This window comes from Blastomyces dermatitidis, assembly GCF_000003525.1.
Source record: "Blastomyces dermatitidis ER-3 genomic scaffold supercont1.4, whole genome shotgun sequence".
Taxonomy (NCBI): domain Eukaryota; kingdom Fungi; phylum Ascomycota; class Eurotiomycetes; order Onygenales; family Ajellomycetaceae; genus Blastomyces; species Blastomyces dermatitidis.
Genome location: NW_025544777.1, coordinates 1256510 through 1272619, shown reverse-complemented (window position 1 = coordinate 1272619; position 16110 = coordinate 1256510). Strand labels below are relative to the sequence as shown.

General features: G+C 46.6%; 5 protein-coding genes across 6 annotated transcripts; 3 read left to right on the top strand and 2 right to left on the bottom strand.

The window, feature by feature from the left end:
- Positions 1–23: 23 nt before the first annotated feature.
- BDCG_04015 (leucine carboxyl methyltransferase 2) lies at positions 24–4435 on the top strand. The gene is made up of 6 exons (XM_045419683.1): positions 24–194; positions 274–491; positions 570–934; positions 994–2672; positions 2727–3017; positions 3075–4435. The coding sequence occupies exons 1-6, from the start codon at positions 144–146 to the stop codon at positions 3531–3533; spliced, it is 3063 nt and encodes a 1020-aa protein (XP_045275932.1). The 5' UTR covers positions 24–143; the 3' UTR covers positions 3534–4435.
- Positions 4436–4733: 298 nt separating this feature from the next.
- Positions 4734–8731, top strand: BDCG_04014 (cholinesterase). Its single transcript, XM_045419682.1, has 5 exons — positions 4734–5037; positions 5118–5683; positions 5749–6705; positions 6798–7142; positions 7258–8731. The coding sequence occupies exons 3-5, from the start codon at positions 6403–6405 to the stop codon at positions 8314–8316; spliced, it is 1707 nt and encodes a 568-aa protein (XP_045275931.1). The 5' UTR covers positions 4734–5037; positions 5118–5683; positions 5749–6402; the 3' UTR covers positions 8317–8731.
- Positions 7230–11854, bottom strand: BDCG_04013 (rRNA maturation protein). The gene is made up of 2 exons (XM_045419681.1): positions 11237–11854; positions 7230–11173 (listed from the first exon to the last, which is right to left on the bottom strand). The coding sequence occupies exons 1-2, from the start codon at positions 11516–11518 to the stop codon at positions 8741–8743; spliced, it is 2715 nt and encodes a 904-aa protein (XP_045275930.1). The 5' UTR covers positions 11519–11854; the 3' UTR covers positions 7230–8740.
- On the top strand, positions 11643–13696 carry BDCG_04012 (uncharacterized protein). Its single transcript, XM_045419680.1, has 5 exons — positions 11643–11809; positions 11865–11984; positions 12038–12098; positions 12155–12291; positions 12392–13696. The coding sequence occupies exons 1-5, from the start codon at positions 11665–11667 to the stop codon at positions 13204–13206; spliced, it is 1278 nt and encodes a 425-aa protein (XP_045275929.1). The 5' UTR covers positions 11643–11664; the 3' UTR covers positions 13207–13696.
- BDCG_04011 lies at positions 12243–16069 on the bottom strand. 2 transcript variants are annotated; one of them, XM_045419678.1, is made up of 8 exons: positions 15908–16069; positions 15641–15850; positions 15505–15578; positions 15218–15452; positions 15021–15160; positions 14697–14970; positions 14511–14632; positions 12243–14449 (listed from the first exon to the last, which is right to left on the bottom strand). In XM_045419678.1, the coding sequence occupies exons 1-8, from the start codon at positions 15971–15973 to the stop codon at positions 13468–13470; spliced, it is 2103 nt and encodes a 700-aa protein (XP_045275928.1). In that variant the 5' UTR covers positions 15974–16069; the 3' UTR covers positions 12243–13467. The 2 variants fall into 2 exon arrangements, with proteins under 2 accessions (XP_045275928.1, XP_045280708.1); XM_045419679.1 differs by having other exon boundaries at positions 13266–14449; positions 15505–15582; positions 15908–16020.
- Positions 16070–16110: the final 41 nt, after the last annotated feature.

Below are 16110 nucleotides of genomic sequence, written 5' to 3'. Positions count from 1 at the left end.
TGATAACTTACGGTATAACGGTATATACCTTGGTATCGTATCAGCGGGGGCGTCCCCAAAGGGCTGGCTGTACATATCTAAATGAGAGCAACATTGGAAGGGAGAAGTCGCTGGTACTTCCAGGAGGGCTACTCTTTGACACCATGGCACCAAAAATTACGAAGGCGGAGAGGGATGCGACGCTCGTGATGGAGGTAAGCCGTGCATTTACGTGGTTGGCATATTTTTGCAACTGAATTATCTGGCAAAACCGTGCTTACACTGGATAATTAGACCAATAGTGCCAGCACAGTTTCTAAACGCAGCGTCGAGCGCCTCTACTACCCTGAACCTCATTTTTTCCGCCATTTTGTGAAGAAGCCCTTGAGACGGTCACCATTGGTTAATCGCGGCTACTGGCTGCGCATGCGTGCTGTGGAGACCTCCGTGCGGAGGTTTCTCGAAGAACCTTCAGAACATCAGAAGGCGATAGTGAACCTGGGTTGTGGCTTGTAAGTAAACAAAGGCGATTGCAGAATACTCTCGAAGTTGATACTTATATGCTAATATGAGGTTGGGTTTATATGAAGCGATCCACTGCCCTTCCAGTTCCTGAGCCGAGACGCTGCTCTATGCCAAAATGCGATATTTGTTGATATTGACCACCACAAATTGATGCTTAAAAAACGGGACATCGTAACCCAATGCGCGGCATTAAGGGGCCTTCTTTCGGATGTACAATTGACGGCAGAAACCGGCAGTGTTCTAATGCGAAGCAAAGAGTATGTTGGTATTGGGTGCGATCTCGGGGATCTTCAAAAGCTAGAGGCCGCATTAAAAGATGTGGTAGGCTTAGATAAAGCCTCGATCCTTTGCATAGCCGAAGTGTCAATAACTTATATGGAAGTCAAACTAGCGGACGCCCTCATTCGGTTCATGCCGAAGCTAAGTAAGGGTAAGGACATCTCTAATCGTAGCCATCCAAAGTGCCCGGTGCCACTAACAGCTAGAAAGATGTAAATTTCTGTTTGCTGGAGCAGTACTTCCCAGAGGGGCCAGACCATCCATTTGCAGCTACAATGATGAAAGATTTTATAAAACTCCAATGCCCGTTACATTCAATCCATCAGTATCCCTCTCTCACGCAGCAGGAACAACGTTTTCGTGACTCCGGTTGGGCAAACGCGAAAGCAACGAATTTATGGGAATTCTGGAACGACCCTGCATGCCTCAGCGATGATGACAGGCTATCGCTCGATGCAGTAGAGGCATTTGACGAGTGGGAAGAGTTCGCCCTCTTCGCGTCGCACCATTTTCTGCTCTTTTCTACCACTCGTAGGACGGAGACCAAATCTATTCCCCCACGCGAGGCGGGAGAATCTCAGACAAAGCCAAAACCTTTGGCACTGACTCGTTTGTGTTCTCCAAAGCAGACCAGCAAACGGCGATTCGGCGCGGTAGTCCCTACAACCGCTCATACCTTCGGATTACACGGTGGCCTAGGTAAACATACTCGACTGTCCTCGACTGATGAATACGCGATATCTAAAACTAACACAGCGCCTGGTGAAATGCCACCACTTGACGTGGAGGCTAGGATGTGCCACACTATAACTCAATTTGATGGACAAGACTGCCTGCTTGTAGGAGGCAGAGCTGCTCCGAGCAAGGCTATGGCTGATTGTTGGCTAAGGTCTTCTGCGCAATGGCGTCGAACTGATAGCCTTCCAATTCCGATTTATAGGCACTGTGCAACTACGGTGAATTTTGGAGCGGACGATCCTTATGTACTCATTTGCGGTGGTAAGACCGGCAACGGTGATGTTTTGAGTACCTGGCTTCTATGGAATGTGTCCAAAGGTTGGCAGGAGGTCAACATTGCCAATCAGTCTCCCCCGGCCAGATTTGGGGCATCGACTGCAAATATCGATGGACAGTCGGGTGTGTTGTTTGGAGGCATATCACGATATGGTGTCATATTGGATGATTTCTGGACATGGAAACTGGTGAAATCCAGTGATGGGCAGATACACGTCGAGCTAGATGATATCACGGAGAGCATGCGTGCTTCAAACCATCTATATAAATGGCTAGGGCGGTTTGGAGCATCAATAACTACAACATCAAGGGGTTGCTTTATAATTGGAGGCATAACCAGCCACTGCTGTACCCCCCAGGACTATGAAATAATGTTTCTTGATATAAATTCGCTGAACACCCTGGATCTCAGTCCCAAGACCCCTCTGTTGGCAGCGAGTGGGTCGGGGGTTGAATGCAACGGACCTAGACCACTCTTTGTTGGCCACTCCTCTTGCAAAGTTGGTGATGACGATGTACTTATTGTTGGCGGCGGCGCTCTTTGTTTCTCGTTTGGGATCTATTGGAACGAATACACTTGGCTATTGCAAAGAGCAGGACCTAACGCAACCAACCGGTGGAGTCTCTGCGAACCGTCAACTAATGGAGAGGAAGCTAGCACGCCAGACGAGGTGTCTAAAGCGATGCATAGCCAGCCTAATGGACACGCTTCTGAGTTGGAGATAATTCCCCGCATCAGCATTTCGACGGCTCGAGAGTTTCAGATAATTGTTGAGAATGCGAAGCCCGTCATTCTTAGCGGCCTTGATATTGGCTCATGTACGAAATCTTGGACGAAGGAATACCTTGAGAAGGCTATAGGGCGCGATCGCAAGGTAGAGCTGCCCCTTTTGCTAAATGGATAATGAAGTACTAAAAATTTTGCTTAGGTGGTGGTGCACGAAGCATCGTCTGAAAATATGAATTTCCAGATTAAGAATTTCTCATACGTTACAAAAGAATTTGGGACATTCATAGACGAAATTTACGATGGCTCCCGGCAATACCTCCGCGCAATCTCTTCCATAAACCCGTCAGAGCGGCCTACAAACCTAGCCCAGGATTTTCCTGGCCTTCAAGGTGATTTCCATCTCCCTCCAGAACTTGTTTTAGTTTCCGAGAATGCGCACAGCTCTCCTCTGAGGTTATCCGGGCCAGTTATTTTATGGCTCCATTATGATGTGAGTTCCCCCAGTCCAGCCTGTCGAGGTCTACACACTAAATTCTTTTTGGTCCAGGTCATGGCAAATATTCTCTGCCAAGTACAGGGAGACAAAAGACTTATTCTATATCCACCATCGGACGCGCTACGTCTAGGTTTTGCACCTGGAGCGTCCAGTTCTTCAATCAATCTCTTCCAAAACATATCAGATACTTCCCCTAAGTCTCCACCAGATACCCATCCTCATGAAGCCCGCCTCAAGCCAGGGGATATTCTCTTTATTCCACCGCTTTGGCTCCATACCGCCAATCCAACCAATGGAGTGAGTGTAGCTGTCAATGTATTTTTCCGGAACATTAACAAAGGATACGCGGCGGGTCGAGACGTGTACGGAAATAGAGATCTCCAGGCGTATGAGAGGGGCCGGGTGGAGGTGGACAAAATCGCACGGTCGTTCGATGGTCTTCCTCGTGATATGGCTAGGTTCTATATTGAGCGGCTTGCTGATGAACTCAGACGTAAGGCACATTCATGATCTGCGTGTTCAGGATGGAAGACATCTCGCACTCAAGTCGCAGATAGCCCATACGTGTACATTTTGGCAAACAAGCCACGGAGACATTCAACTGAGTCAGAATCCTCGTCTGCAGCAAGGACCCTAGTGCCCATGATCTTTGCTACTACAGGCTCCGCGCCTTTCTATCTAACCAGACGGTCAATAAATAAAAACCTAATTAATTTAGCAACCTAATACACATCGTCGACATAGCCAGAGTGTCGTCTTCAGATGTGACACGATTATCCTGGGAGGGAGTTACTAACGGCTGGGTTGTTTGGTACGGATATTCATTGGAAGAGAAACGGCATAAAACAATCCATCAGTCCCTCTTCACCCTTTTTCACTGCTTTGACAATATGATCCAGAGGTATAACTAAACATAACCCCATGCTAAGCCTAGCCCACCTCCCACGTCTAAACTTTCAGTTGATTATGATTTGTGATTCTTGTGGTTCAAATGGGCATGATTTGGGCTGGAGATCCCATCTGCGGAGCACAGGAATCACTGTGGTGGTTGACTAGGGAAATCAGAGAGGGAGTCAAGGAGATTCTCGCATACCCCTTTGCTGCATGAAAAGGAGATAGCTATTGATGATATCTATGATGTACTATATATTTATAAATATAGAGATGGAGTTTTACAGATTTAATAACTCGCAAACAGACAGCGTCTATTCCTAATTTCACATGTGTGTCAAACACATGGGTCAATCTCTACGAAGTACTGTACAAAACACTGACTCAATGAAAGAATTTAGTGTTGGGGTAATCTAGAGATAAGGCTGGGTTCTGGATTTAACAGATGATATAAAAACATTGGGAATACTTGAGGATTACTACAGCAGCCTATAACAACATTTGAGCCAAAAGAGATTTGCATGCTAGTGTTACAGTGAGTACGGAGTACACATCAATCATAGCTCTTTTTATTGATAATTAAGCTCTTTCATGGAAGGCTATAGTGTAATAGTCTAGCTATTCAACTTATGTTTTAGAGATATCTAGAGATCTCTATAATGAGCACTCTATGTGTGTAAGAACAATCAATGTAACTAGATCTATCTAATGTGATTAACATTAGACTAATTTGAATTGATGTGTCTATAAATTGAATATTATGTGAAATTAAAACTTCACACTGAGAGAAGCATTTTGACTCAAATGCATTATAGACTGCTACGATGCTCTATTTACCTTTCTTTACACATCATTTCATTGTGCAGTGCAATTACATCTGCTTTGAGTTGATGTTCTGTTTGCCTGTTGCAGAGTGCTGTGTCAAGTTCAGAATTTATGTAAATTTAAAAGAGTTGTAACTAACTACTACACACTTGGTGATGAACAAATACATGCATTTCACTTCTTGTGATAGGAAGGCTTACAATGCTCTCTTCCATAGCAATCTTGTCATCCAGCTTCTGCTCAGCAGGGATTCAAGATTCATCCAATTGTGTTTCAGTTAAAACTTACTCATCCGAAGGTACGCTGGATGTTCCTTAAAAAAGACTGACTGAGTTAATGGCACTAACAGGTACTGATAATAAGTACGTACATACATAGGTTCTTCTGTTCTCATCTTCAGCCAGCACCGCGGTTCGTCAACTTGTTGTCTCAGCACGAGGTCGTCCGTATCGTTTACCTTCATATTGATGGCATTGCCCGCTGGATTCTATATTTATCCCAGCCATCCGACCCCCATCGCCAGGCAGACCCTGGCATCGGCTAACTAACCCTGGCGCTGCAAGGTGAAACTCTTTCATAAATACCAATTTAGGTTAGATGCCAGGCCGTTAGCTCGGCTGGTTGGTGACAAAGACCAACTCCATGCTGCTTGGGTTAGTTACGATGTAACTTATGTATGCTCTGCTCTTGTCCGCCAACACCCGGACACGAGACGTGTGTGTGGGAACACGCGGAGGCGTCAACACTTCTTTCAAGAGTGGTCTCTTGGATAAAATGAAGGCCAAGCACCCCGGTGATAACCAAATGGATACAGACCAACATGCAGACAAGCTCTCTGCGGAATCATGCCTGGGCTGTGCACAGACGGGTATCGTGAGACGAGCTTGCTGTTACGATTTGAGTTCGTCAATTTTGAGACGCCAATGATCAGCCACCCCTAGATCGTTAGTTTAAACTCAACCAAAGAGATGTGAGATTGGCGGCTGTGCTGATTCCCATGTTCCTGCAGGAGCTAGTATCCCGACTAAACGGGCCAGGCTTTTTCGGGGGTGTTTCCTGGGCTTCATCACCCGATTCGGCGCCCATGCTTGGGAAGGAAGCCTCGAACACTTGGGCACCACATCATGGTTATCGCATACAGCAGCTATGTACTACTGTACCTTGGTATCATGGTTTGGCGCATGGCCTCAAATGATCGGAACGCCGAGCAAATCGCGATCTTCGTAGGTTGACCGCCCTTGAACTTATCGTCGACGGAGAAAGTGGGAATGACAAGTCTATTACGATGAACCCGAGGAGGTTTGATACCTTTTTTCAATACTATTGAGGCCTAGCCAAACAGGCTAAACAAGCTCACAACCCATACATACACCGTAAACGAACAACGAGAAAGAATCATGATGATGCACCCACAAGGTCCGAGTTGCGACGGGGACACGAGGCGGGGCGGGCTGCGCTTGTTCAACAGCAAAGGGAGAATGATTTTTTTTCCTCGGAGAAGAACTCTGTCGCAGAAACTGCGACGGTAATGGGTTCTTATAAGTCAAAGGATCGCCGATCTCACCGACTCCTTGCAGACTGAAGGTCAGCGATTTACTGTTCCAGTGACACAGGAGCTCTGGGTTGGGTCTCCGGAAGGGAGATCCCTCATCCTTTTCTTTTCATGATTAAAAAACATTTTTCTCGGTGCCCTCCGTGGTTGAGCATTTTTATTTTCTGCTTTTGCTTCATGGCGTCGCTCGTGCCATTCATATGTCTACTATTATTCCTAAGTAATACTTTCCAATCGGCCCATGCCGTGGAGCCATTGGTTAACTTAGGTTATGTCGAATACAAGGGAGTGGAAAACCCTGGAGGGGTCACTCAATGGCTTGGAATGCGATATGCTGCACCTCCGCTGGGGAATCTTCGATTCTCAGCACCTGAGGATCCAGTGAAAGAAAAAAAGAAACAACGTGCAGATAAAGTAAAGCCTTTGATAACTTCCATCTCTATTCTTTCTCTGGTTGAAGTGGGTGGGAATGAATGAACGAGAAATAACTAACAACCATTTCATAGTTTGGCCATAGCTGCCTAGCAACTAGATCCGTGCCACGGAAACATACTTCAGAAGACTGCCTTTTTATCAATGTTTATGGTCCATCGAACTCTAAATCGGACTCTAAACTCCCTGTTTATTTTTATATTCAGGGTGGTGGCTTCAATGCTAACGCCGGTGCGCGTCTCAACGGTACCGGCCTCGTAGAGGCCTCGGGCATGAATATTATCGTTGTGACTTTCAACTATCGTGTTGGGCTTTATGGATTCCTTGCAAGCAAGGAGATCAGGGAAAAGGCCAGTCTTAACAATGGCCTGAAAGACCAAATGAAGGCTCTTGAATGGGTTAACAAACATATTAAACAGGTTTGGCCCCCCTTTGCCCTTCTATGCTTATATTGGTTTATTTTTTTATTTTTATTTTTATTTTTATTTTTTCTCTGGGCGAGCTTCAAAATTTTTAGACTAATTTTATTTTCAGTTCGGTGGAGATCCTGGCCATGTCACAATCGGCGGGGATAGTGCTGGTGCGGCTTCTGTATACTATTTGCTCAGTGCTTTCGGAGGTAGAGGGGTCAACACTTTCCACGCGGCAGCGGCAGGTTCCCCTTCATTTGGGACACAGCTTAATATCCGAGAAAGCCAGTATATGTATGACAATCTCGTCAAGAATACGAAATGCACAGGCAAAGATTCCCTTGCTTGTCTCCGCAAGGTTGATGTGAAGAGAATGCAAAAACTTGACCAGCGTTATCCGCTCCCTGGCGGCATTAGCCCACCACTGTTCATGTACAGTCCAACCGTCGACGGCTATTTAATTCAGGACTATACCTACAAGCTTTTCGCGAGAGGCCAGTTCAAAAAAGTCCCCATGATATTCGGCGCAGACAATAACGAAGGTACCGTTTTCGTCCCCAGAAACACAAGCAGCTTCAAAGAATCCGACACTTTCCTGAAAAACCAATTCCCAGCCATGAAGAAAAAGCACTTCCGTAAGATCCATGAACTTTACCCAAAGACCAACGACGTGTTTCCCGAAGCCAAAAGAAAATATGGCCCATACTGGCGCCAGGGAAGCAACGCCTACGGCGAAATGCGATACAACTGCCCCGCTATCATCCTCACCGTTGCAGGTAGCATGCACGGCGATCCGAGTAAAGTATGGAATTTTCACTATGACGTTGAGGACCCTCCGGCTATGAAAAACGGCATTGGAGTCCCTCACACGGCTCACATGGCGGCCATATGGGGCCCAAAGTACGCCTACGGACCCGGCTCATATAGGGGCAAAGGAGTTAATGCGCCTATTGTGCCCGTTGTGCAAGGGTACTGGACAAGTTTTATACGCAGCTATGATCCAAATATACATCGAGTCAAGGGCAGCCCTGTGTGGGGAACTGTTACGACGGCGAAGACTGGGAAAGCGCTGCACCAACTGTACGTCAAAACACGCAAGACGAAGACAAGGCTTATCGATAAGAAGCAAATAGAGAGATGCGAGTATCTGCTTCGTGTTGGGGCGGAGGAGCTTAAAATGTGACATATACCTGGAGGGTGACCTCTTCTTGTGTGTTTTATTAGCTTTGGTTTGTTTCATCTACATTTCTTGTTTTAGATTGCGGTGGCGCCGGGAGAATTGTGGTTCTTTTCTGCTTCATCTTATTCCATTGGCTTTTTGCGACATTTAGGGCCCGTTTTAGAGATGTCTGTCGCATCTGATTTGGTGTATAGATACCCAAGATCGACGGAGTTATGGAAAAGAATAACAGATGTTGTTTAGTTCATCACGTTTCAAACATTACAAACCTCGCGCCGTTTCATTTTTATATACGCCCCTTGAACTCTAAAATGGCCGTAGCCGCATCCACAACCGTAGTCCCTAAAACAGTACATTGAAGAAAGAAAATATATAGTTAGGTATATAGATGTAATCAAAAGTAAAAATGAACGAAAAAATTCCCCATCTACTTCCTCGCCGTCCTCGCCTTCTTCTCTCTCTCATACGCCTTCGCCTCTCTTCCCTCCTCACCCTGAATCTCCGCCACAAGCCTACGATACTTGCGCTCATACTCCGCATCCTTCTCGCGCTTCTCACGCAGGCTCTCGCGCGCAATGAAGTTCGCATCCTTGCGCAGCTCGCGCATGGCACCCTTGCGCTCGCGCTTATGCTCTGCTTTCAATTTGTTGAGCTCGGCGCGTTCGCGGTCAGGATCGTAGTGGCGGGACGGGTTGAAGGATTCTTCGAATTTAGGAATGGCCGTCTTGATTGCTAGGGGACGGTGGTTGTGGAGCAGGAGTGGTCGGCGGCCGAGGTCGGATTGCTTTAGGAGCGCTTGCAGCTTGTCGCAGGTCCTTTGCAGCTGGTCATAGAGGGTGCGGGGGGTTTTATTGTTGAGTGACTTGGTGAGGTATTTGAGGACACGGTTTGCTGGAGCGAAAATGTCGTAGAATGCAGATTTGGAGGACCAGAGGTCAGCGGCCTGGTCAAGAAGGGAGATAAATGTGCTGATAAGGGAAAGCTTGAGGGCTTCTTGTTCAGCTCCATCGGCGGGCGAGGTGGCGAGAATGTCCCAGAAGGTAGGTTTTTTGATGGTGGTTAACGGGAATTTCGATGGTGTTAGACACAGGGGTGTAGATTCCTGCCGAATAGGGAAGAAGCCGAGAGTATGCACGGGTTCGCTAGGCGCTAGAATGCAGAGGACGTTGACAACGTAATTCATGAATTCTGGTATATATCGTTTTGCTAATGCCTGATACTGAATGCAAAGGGTTGCGATATAAGCGCCAGTCGCGATATTTCCGAGGTTGGCGATATTGCTCTGGCCGAGATATCTAGCCATAGCAAGCATGGATGGCGTGACAACCGCATGGAAATGATCAGATGTAGGGAATATGGTTGCAACTCCCGTTAGAATAACGAGATCCCCTGGTAACAATTCCAATGGTCGACTCTCAGACATCTCTCGTAGATGATTCCTCATTGCACTGGCTACTGCCTCTGGTTGAGCCTTGGCCATCGAATGGATGTGACGTAGCAGGTTCTCGAGAACAGCGAACGGTGGGTGGTCTGGCTGGTTGGCTAGGTACACAGTATGCTGTACAAGCACTTTCGAAAAAGTCGCGAGCTTCGATTTATTGTCAATGTGGAGCCTGGGATGATGGAGAGCGCGAATTCTCTGGACTACAGTGGGCAGATCTTCAATTTTAGTATTCTCGACGATTTGCAAAAAGTGCTCATGGTTTTCCGGGCAGGGATATGTGAATGCAAGATTGTTGTTTGCCGTCGCCGTTGGAGTCTCCCCATTCGTGGTGGCGGGTCTCTTATCAGCTTCCGCGTCAGGAGGGAGAACCAAACCGCCAATGAATTCATCATCTTCTTCCTCGGACTCCTCTTCATCCGCAGAACTAGCCAGATCGCTCTCATCTAGAGAGAGCTCTGCTTCAGAGTCAGACTCGACAAGGTCGCTGTCGATAATGAAATCATCTTCATCCTCCACACCGAGCTCTGGCATGTTACTTGGTTGAGTCAGTCCAAAAGCCTTCGCATCGTCTGGCTCCGAATCATCATCCATGTCTTTGTCACCGCCGTTATCTTCCTCCTCTGACGAGTCAACCGTCGCCCCTTGCATTCTTCTCAACCGTTCTTTTTCTAGTTGTCTTAATCTCTCTGCTTCCTCTTCTGCTTTTTCCTCTTCCGTCTTGGTACGGTCTAACGGTTTAGCTCGCTTGTCGTAGGTCATTTGTTTCAGCCGTTGATCATACTCCTTATCAGCCTCGTCCCTATCCTTTCCATTCAAGAGAGCTGCACGGTCCGGATTCATCGTAGCAGTAAGATCGGGTTTCGGCAAAGGTTCAGGTTCTGGCTTTTTGACTCCTCTCATCATCTCAAAGATTTCAGGAAGGCCCTTGTCGAGAGACGCTCGCAAATCATCATCATCTTCTTTGGCCTTTTGGCGCTCATATTTGTGAAATTTTGACTTCGCAATAAGCTCCTTCATGACTTCGTTCTTTGATTTCTTCCGCTCCGGCTGCCCCTCTTCCTCTGAGTCCCCAGCTAGTCCCTCCATATCATCCTCCTCAGCGTTTCGCCTTCGCTTACGTGCTTTTTCTGACTCGCCGTCTTCATCCGAGGCATTCAGATCGTCCTCTTCGAAGTCATCCTTGTTCTCCTTGTCGAACGTGATAGTTTGCCCCAAATGGGTAAGTTGCATCTCTTCTTCGTCATCCTCAAGATTGAACATCGACTCCTTTTTGAGCTTCTTCTGGCTCTCTCTTGCAAACCGTTCCGCTGCTCGTTCTTCGGGCGTCATCGTAGGGTCATTTTCACCAAAACGTCGATCGAGCAATATTCCGACTTTACTCCGGCGTTGCATTTCCTTTAGGAGAGTTTCTTTCCTCTACATAATAATGAGCATCTAATATCGCCAAGCAAGAAACATAGACAGGAATAGAGAACTCACTCTCTGCTCTCCTAGGCTTTTTGTAACCCCTGGTCTGGACCGTGGTGCATCCTGGTCCGATCGCGAAGTAGAACTGAATTTCGCAGGCCTTGCAGGAGCCCTGATCTCGAAGGGATTGAACTGTTCCCGTATTCCCTGGAGCGCAGCATTGCGCTGTATTCGGTTTGCGGCGCCCGCACCGGACTTTGCATTTTTCTGTTTCTGCTTTTTGGATTGTTGGGGCCCTAAGATGCCACTTTCCCGTAGCGAGGCTTTCAGCTGCTTCAGCTGCGAAGGGGCCATTGTTGAGAAAATCTCTCGTAGCTGAAAATCGGAGGAAAGTGGCTAATAAACCTCTGGTTGTTTGGCTGCGTGCGATAAATAATTTTTTGTCAAGGCTGGAAAATCAAATGCTCACCGCCTTTGGGTGGGTTCAGATAAATAACTAAATGTTCTGCCACTCCAACCTCCCCTCAAGCTATTTCAGCTATTTCACCCGCAGACACGGGATCAATCTAGATAGTCCGCGAGAAAAGGGACACACGATGGCTATGGCTTCGCAAATTAATGATCGCGTCGTATGGCTATGTTTAGGTATGCTTTCCATGACTCTCAATCCTCGTGAAATGCCAATAACCGCTCTATGCAGGCGTCACTCTATTTTTTGCTGTGCGCGGAATCGCCGCTGAGCTACATCGCATACGGGAGCTCACTACAATCAGAAACGGAGACAAGGATGATCAGGTAATTGGTGAGGGGACGGAAGATGGTAACACTGTCTCTTCCGGTGTGGGAGAATTTGTAAACTAACAAGAGCGGTAGCTCTCAAACTAGAAACTCTACAAAAGCTATCAGAAAGCACGAGCTTCGATCTTCGAGCAGCGTAAGGGCTTGCTAGCAGCAGACGCTCTATCACCAAAAATTCTAACAATCGGATAGGGCATTGCGGATCATCTCCGAAAGATCAACGAAAGGATCTACGCGAGATCTACTTCTTGAAGACCTGTCAAGCAAGGATCCGGCTCTCCGAAACAAGGCTTTGAATGCTCTCTATTTCCTAGTCTCTAATCGAGCATGCAAGTATTCCCTTTCTTGTTTGGTCCCCTTTATTCACTTCATTTCGCTCTTTTCAATACATTCCCTACTATTCCTGCTAACTTTACACCTTTCCTCCAGTGTCCCGTTCTGCCGTTACCAACCGACTAAAAGACCTCCCTACCTACACTGCCCTCGTCGACTGCCTCTGCAACGTTCTCGCCGAACACAAAGAAGAAAACATTAAAACAGTCTCACCCATCCTTCCCAGAACCCGACCGCAAGGCGAAAAGAAGGCTCTAACCACTCTCGACATAATTCTCAGAGAAAACATCCCTGCTGCACTGGAGGCCGGCGTGATCAGTCGGTGGCTTTCTAAATACCCGTTCCCTTGCAGCACGCATGATGAATCCAAACGAGTAGACGTGGTTGTTTTAACCAAAACTTGGTATACAGATGACTCCGTCATGAGCTCCATCATCAGCACCCTCTCCTCCCACCCGGAGGGAGTCAGCCAATTACGGAAATATGGGCTGATGGGAAGTAGAATGGAGGAGCACACTCGCAATATATATGACAATGAAATTGGGGGAGACTATAACGGCGACGGAGACGACGATGATGAAACTGACGGTGATAGCGATGTCTGGATGGTTGGCGGGGAGGAAACTGCAGGTTTACCACTGTGGGCTGGCGGAAGGAGACGGCAGGAAGGCACTGCGGAAGAGCAAGCACTGCGTCGACGGCGGAGGGAAGCCATGGTTTTCAGCGAGGGTGGACGACCCCTGGGGAGAGATAATATTATCCATCCTGTTCGGAACAGGGAGGATGAGGAGCTGGATGCGGAGCTAGCACAGTTGGCAGATGAAGTTGACCGGGAGCTCCGTGAAGAAGAGTTAGAAGTTGAGAGACAGGAGCGGCCACGGCGCTCATGGTCTATGTGGCCATTTTCGTGAAACAGGATCGCGCTATGTTACGGGTACAAAAGGCGAAAAGGGATTTTATGTTGACCGGCGTTTTTGGAGAATTGGTGTACAAATACTCTATTATTTTTTAGTTATGGTGCTGCTGTAATAATGGGACAGAGCTGTTATGGCACTGGACGAGAACTATGATACCCCTATATCTTTCCTTTTCGTTCCGAAAAGTAGTTATCTATTGACACCCATGGTTTCTTATGGATGCATTGTGTACATCGTCGCTAGACACCTATAATATTACAAACCCATCCACGTTGACTTCGCCAAATGATCAATCTTCTTCTTGCTATGCTTGACCATTCCCATCATTTTCAATTCTGATAGAGCGCGGTAGAATACAGCCAACGTCTGTCGCTCATCTGGTTCCTCTCCATCATCACCGCCCGCCATTGTATAATAGGCACGCCACAGGTCATATACATTGACCAGGGAACCTGTTTCCGAATAGAGATTATAAAGAATCGAGATTGCTGGTTTGGAAGGCATCATTTCCTCGTCATCCGCAGAAAGCGCGCTTGTAGCCAGGTAGTCAAATGGAGTAGATAAAGCTCGCTCGATCGTGGAACGAGGTCGAGGGGTAAAAGCACCCTTTATGGGTGTTTTCAAGTCGTAGAGGAATGCCTCATGCATGAAAAGGTCGAGTGGAGATATGAGATTAATCGAGAAGTAATCCTGGAACGCAGCACTCAGATCATTGACAAAAGCAGTATATTCGATGTCTTGTTTGGATAATTTTGCTTTGGATTTTGTGAGTTTGACTCTCTGCCCAACAACCGTTGTTTTGTGGGTTGAATGATATTCATCGTATTCACTGCGGAGAGGGCCGGAGCCTTTTTTATTTTGTAATAATGATTGGAGCGTTCCCTGTACGTCCCTGGATGCATCAAACTCCACCATTCCTTGTGGGAGGGCGCCCAAAATAGTTTCGATGGTATTGGATGGCAATTTTTTTAGTCCCGCGAGCATGTCTTCAACAATTTTTGAACCCAGGAGCTCCCCAGCCAGTGCTTGAATGGTAAGTTCAGAGAGCGTGGGTGTTCTAGGGATCTTCAAAATACGTAGTACGGTTGATAGCGTCTCAACAGAATGTAACATAGCGTTGATTTTTTCCTGACCACTCCGAATGTTTGCTCGGGCATACCGTGCTAATAACTCGTCGTCTTCTAAAAGTGTTCGGGCTTTTCCCGCTTCACCCTCGTCTAGCAAACCATACACATGTCTAACAATGGTAGGTGAGTTATGCAGCAAGCTTTGAAGATATTCGGAAATTCAATACTGACCTGCGGAAGGAGGGTAAGTTTCGGATAGCCTGGCATAAATCTGATTGGAGGATATTTGCAGATTCAATTTTTGAAAGCAATGTACATAGTGGGTTGGCGAAAAAATGAGCCATATACACGTACTACTGTTGTCAGTGCTGTAACTCCGAAAGAGGGTACATTTGTGATATGTTTCAATATACATACCTTAATCCCATTCGCGAAGCCTTCTGGACTCTGAAAATGGTCCTTGGACCTCTCAAAAAGTATTCTGCTCACGTTATGACCCAACCATAGAGTTCCCTCCTGGCACATTTGGAGAGTAGTGTAGATTCGGTTTACGGAATCCCCAGAGTCCTGAATGTCAAATCGGCAGCCTTGCAGTAGATTTACCAAAGATCTCGGAAGTCTGGCCTCGAAAAGCTCGACAGAAGTTGCAATACCGAAGAGAAGAACGAAGGGGATTCGATCAACCCAAGAACTATATAAACGTTAGCTTTGGTCGGTTCGAATTCTTCGAGGTTTTCTTACCTGAATAATGATATTAGGTCTGCCAATAAGCCATGGTCAAAGGCTTCACTGTCTCGAAAGACAATTACCACTTTCCTAATCCCTTTCTGCTTTACGTGGTCATGCAAAATATCTAGGTCATAAGCAAGAGGTTTTGGGCCCTGTTTAAGTTTCAGCGCTGAAGCCCCGGACAAGAAACAGGAAGTTATACTACTCACTGCCCGATCAGTTGGTAAATCCTGATCCCCATCCACATCCCTTACCACACTTGTACCAGATCGAATGATATACTTTAGAACAGTTTTGAGATTGGATGCGTCTCCAGAATCTAGCGCAACCACCTGCCCAATAGCGGTAGATTGCATTTGTCGGTGCAATCGATCTAATAGCCGTCCTATCGATGAAAAATTTGAGCCCAAAGTAATCAATCCGGCGGGTATACGCCCATTGCCGCTACATATAGATTAGTTAACAACTCTCTCAGAAGAAGATATCAACCACGTACTTGTCATGGGAGGTTTGCTCTACGAACGTAGAAACATGGTCTAAAATCTCCGAATCTACGTCACGGAGTATCCCCTTTCTGAAAATTAGATTCACTTTATTTAATTTTTCACATCATCCTTAAAAATTCAACAAACCTGAATTTGCTGCTCCTGGGTCTCCCAGAATTCTTGGAATAAGCTATATCGCAGCTTGACGGATTCCATGTCCTCGTTGCCTTCCAATAGAGGTGCAAATAGCAAATCATTTTGTTTCTCATGTGCCAGGGCGCTGGACACTTTACGCCTCTTTGATGGACGCTCATTCTGTGAAGTATTTTTTTGGACAGGTTTGTATACGTATGTACTCTGCGCGATGTTAGAAAGTCCAAAGGAGCTTGATAAACATGAAGGGCAAAGACAAACTTGGTGCTCTAAGCCGTTGAGGCTTTCCAGTCCCCGATTCTCGTGGTGATAATCAACACTAGTCATTTTACTACTATTAAATAAATTCGATGACCGCAAAAGTGCTGTTCGATCAAATATTAAACGCGGTGTTGTTTTCTGCTCCCTAACATTGCGTGTTCATGGGGCTGATTACATAATACGCTATCGTAACGTATGGCTGT

What these genes read in the sequence shown, in the direction of transcription:
- BDCG_04013 (XM_045419681.1), bottom strand. Translation starts at nt 11,518, where the DNA reads ATGGCCCCTTCGCAGCTGAAGCAGCTGAAAGCCTCGCTACGGGAAAGT. An exon ending in AAAGCCTAGGAGAGCAGAGA is followed by an intron (nt 11,174 to 11,236) that starts GTGAGTTCTCTA and finishes ATTATTATGTAG; the next exon opens with AGGAAAGAAACTCTCCTAAA.
- BDCG_04011 (XM_045419678.1), bottom strand. Translation starts at nt 15,973, where the DNA reads ATGACTAGTGTTGATTATCACCACGAGAATCGGGGACTGGAAAGCCTC. An exon ending in TCAACGGCTTAGAGCACCAA is followed by an intron (nt 15,851 to 15,907) that starts GTTTGTCTTTGC and finishes AACATCGCGCAG; the next exon opens with AGTACATACGTATACAAACC. An exon ending in GACCTAATATCATTATTCAG is followed by an intron (nt 14,971 to 15,020) that starts GTAAGAAAACCT and finishes ACGTTTATATAG; the next exon opens with TTCTTGGGTTGATCGAATCC.
- BDCG_04012 (XM_045419680.1), top strand. Translation starts at nt 11,665, where the DNA reads ATGTTCTGCCACTCCAACCTCCCCTCAAGCTATTTCAGCTATTTCACC. An exon ending in AGCTTCGATCTTCGAGCAGC is followed by an intron (nt 12,099 to 12,154) that starts GTAAGGGCTTGC and finishes ACAATCGGATAG; the next exon opens with GGCATTGCGGATCATCTCCG. An exon ending in CCTAGTCTCTAATCGAGCAT is followed by an intron (nt 12,292 to 12,391) that starts GCAAGTATTCCC and finishes CCTTTCCTCCAG; the next exon opens with TGTCCCGTTCTGCCGTTACC.
- BDCG_04015 (XM_045419683.1), top strand. Translation starts at nt 144, where the DNA reads ATGGCACCAAAAATTACGAAGGCGGAGAGGGATGCGACGCTCGTGATG. An exon ending in ATGCGACGCTCGTGATGGAG is followed by an intron (nt 195 to 273) that starts GTAAGCCGTGCA and finishes CTGGATAATTAG; the next exon opens with ACCAATAGTGCCAGCACAGT. An exon ending in TTTTATGGCTCCATTATGAT is followed by an intron (nt 3,018 to 3,074) that starts GTGAGTTCCCCC and finishes TTTTTGGTCCAG; the next exon opens with GTCATGGCAAATATTCTCTG.
- BDCG_04014 (XM_045419682.1), top strand. Translation starts at nt 6,403, where the DNA reads ATGATTAAAAAACATTTTTCTCGGTGCCCTCCGTGGTTGAGCATTTTT. An exon ending in AGAAACAACGTGCAGATAAA is followed by an intron (nt 6,706 to 6,797) that starts GTAAAGCCTTTG and finishes ACCATTTCATAG; the next exon opens with TTTGGCCATAGCTGCCTAGC. An exon ending in TTAACAAACATATTAAACAG is followed by an intron (nt 7,143 to 7,257) that starts GTTTGGCCCCCC and finishes TTTTATTTTCAG; the next exon opens with TTCGGTGGAGATCCTGGCCA.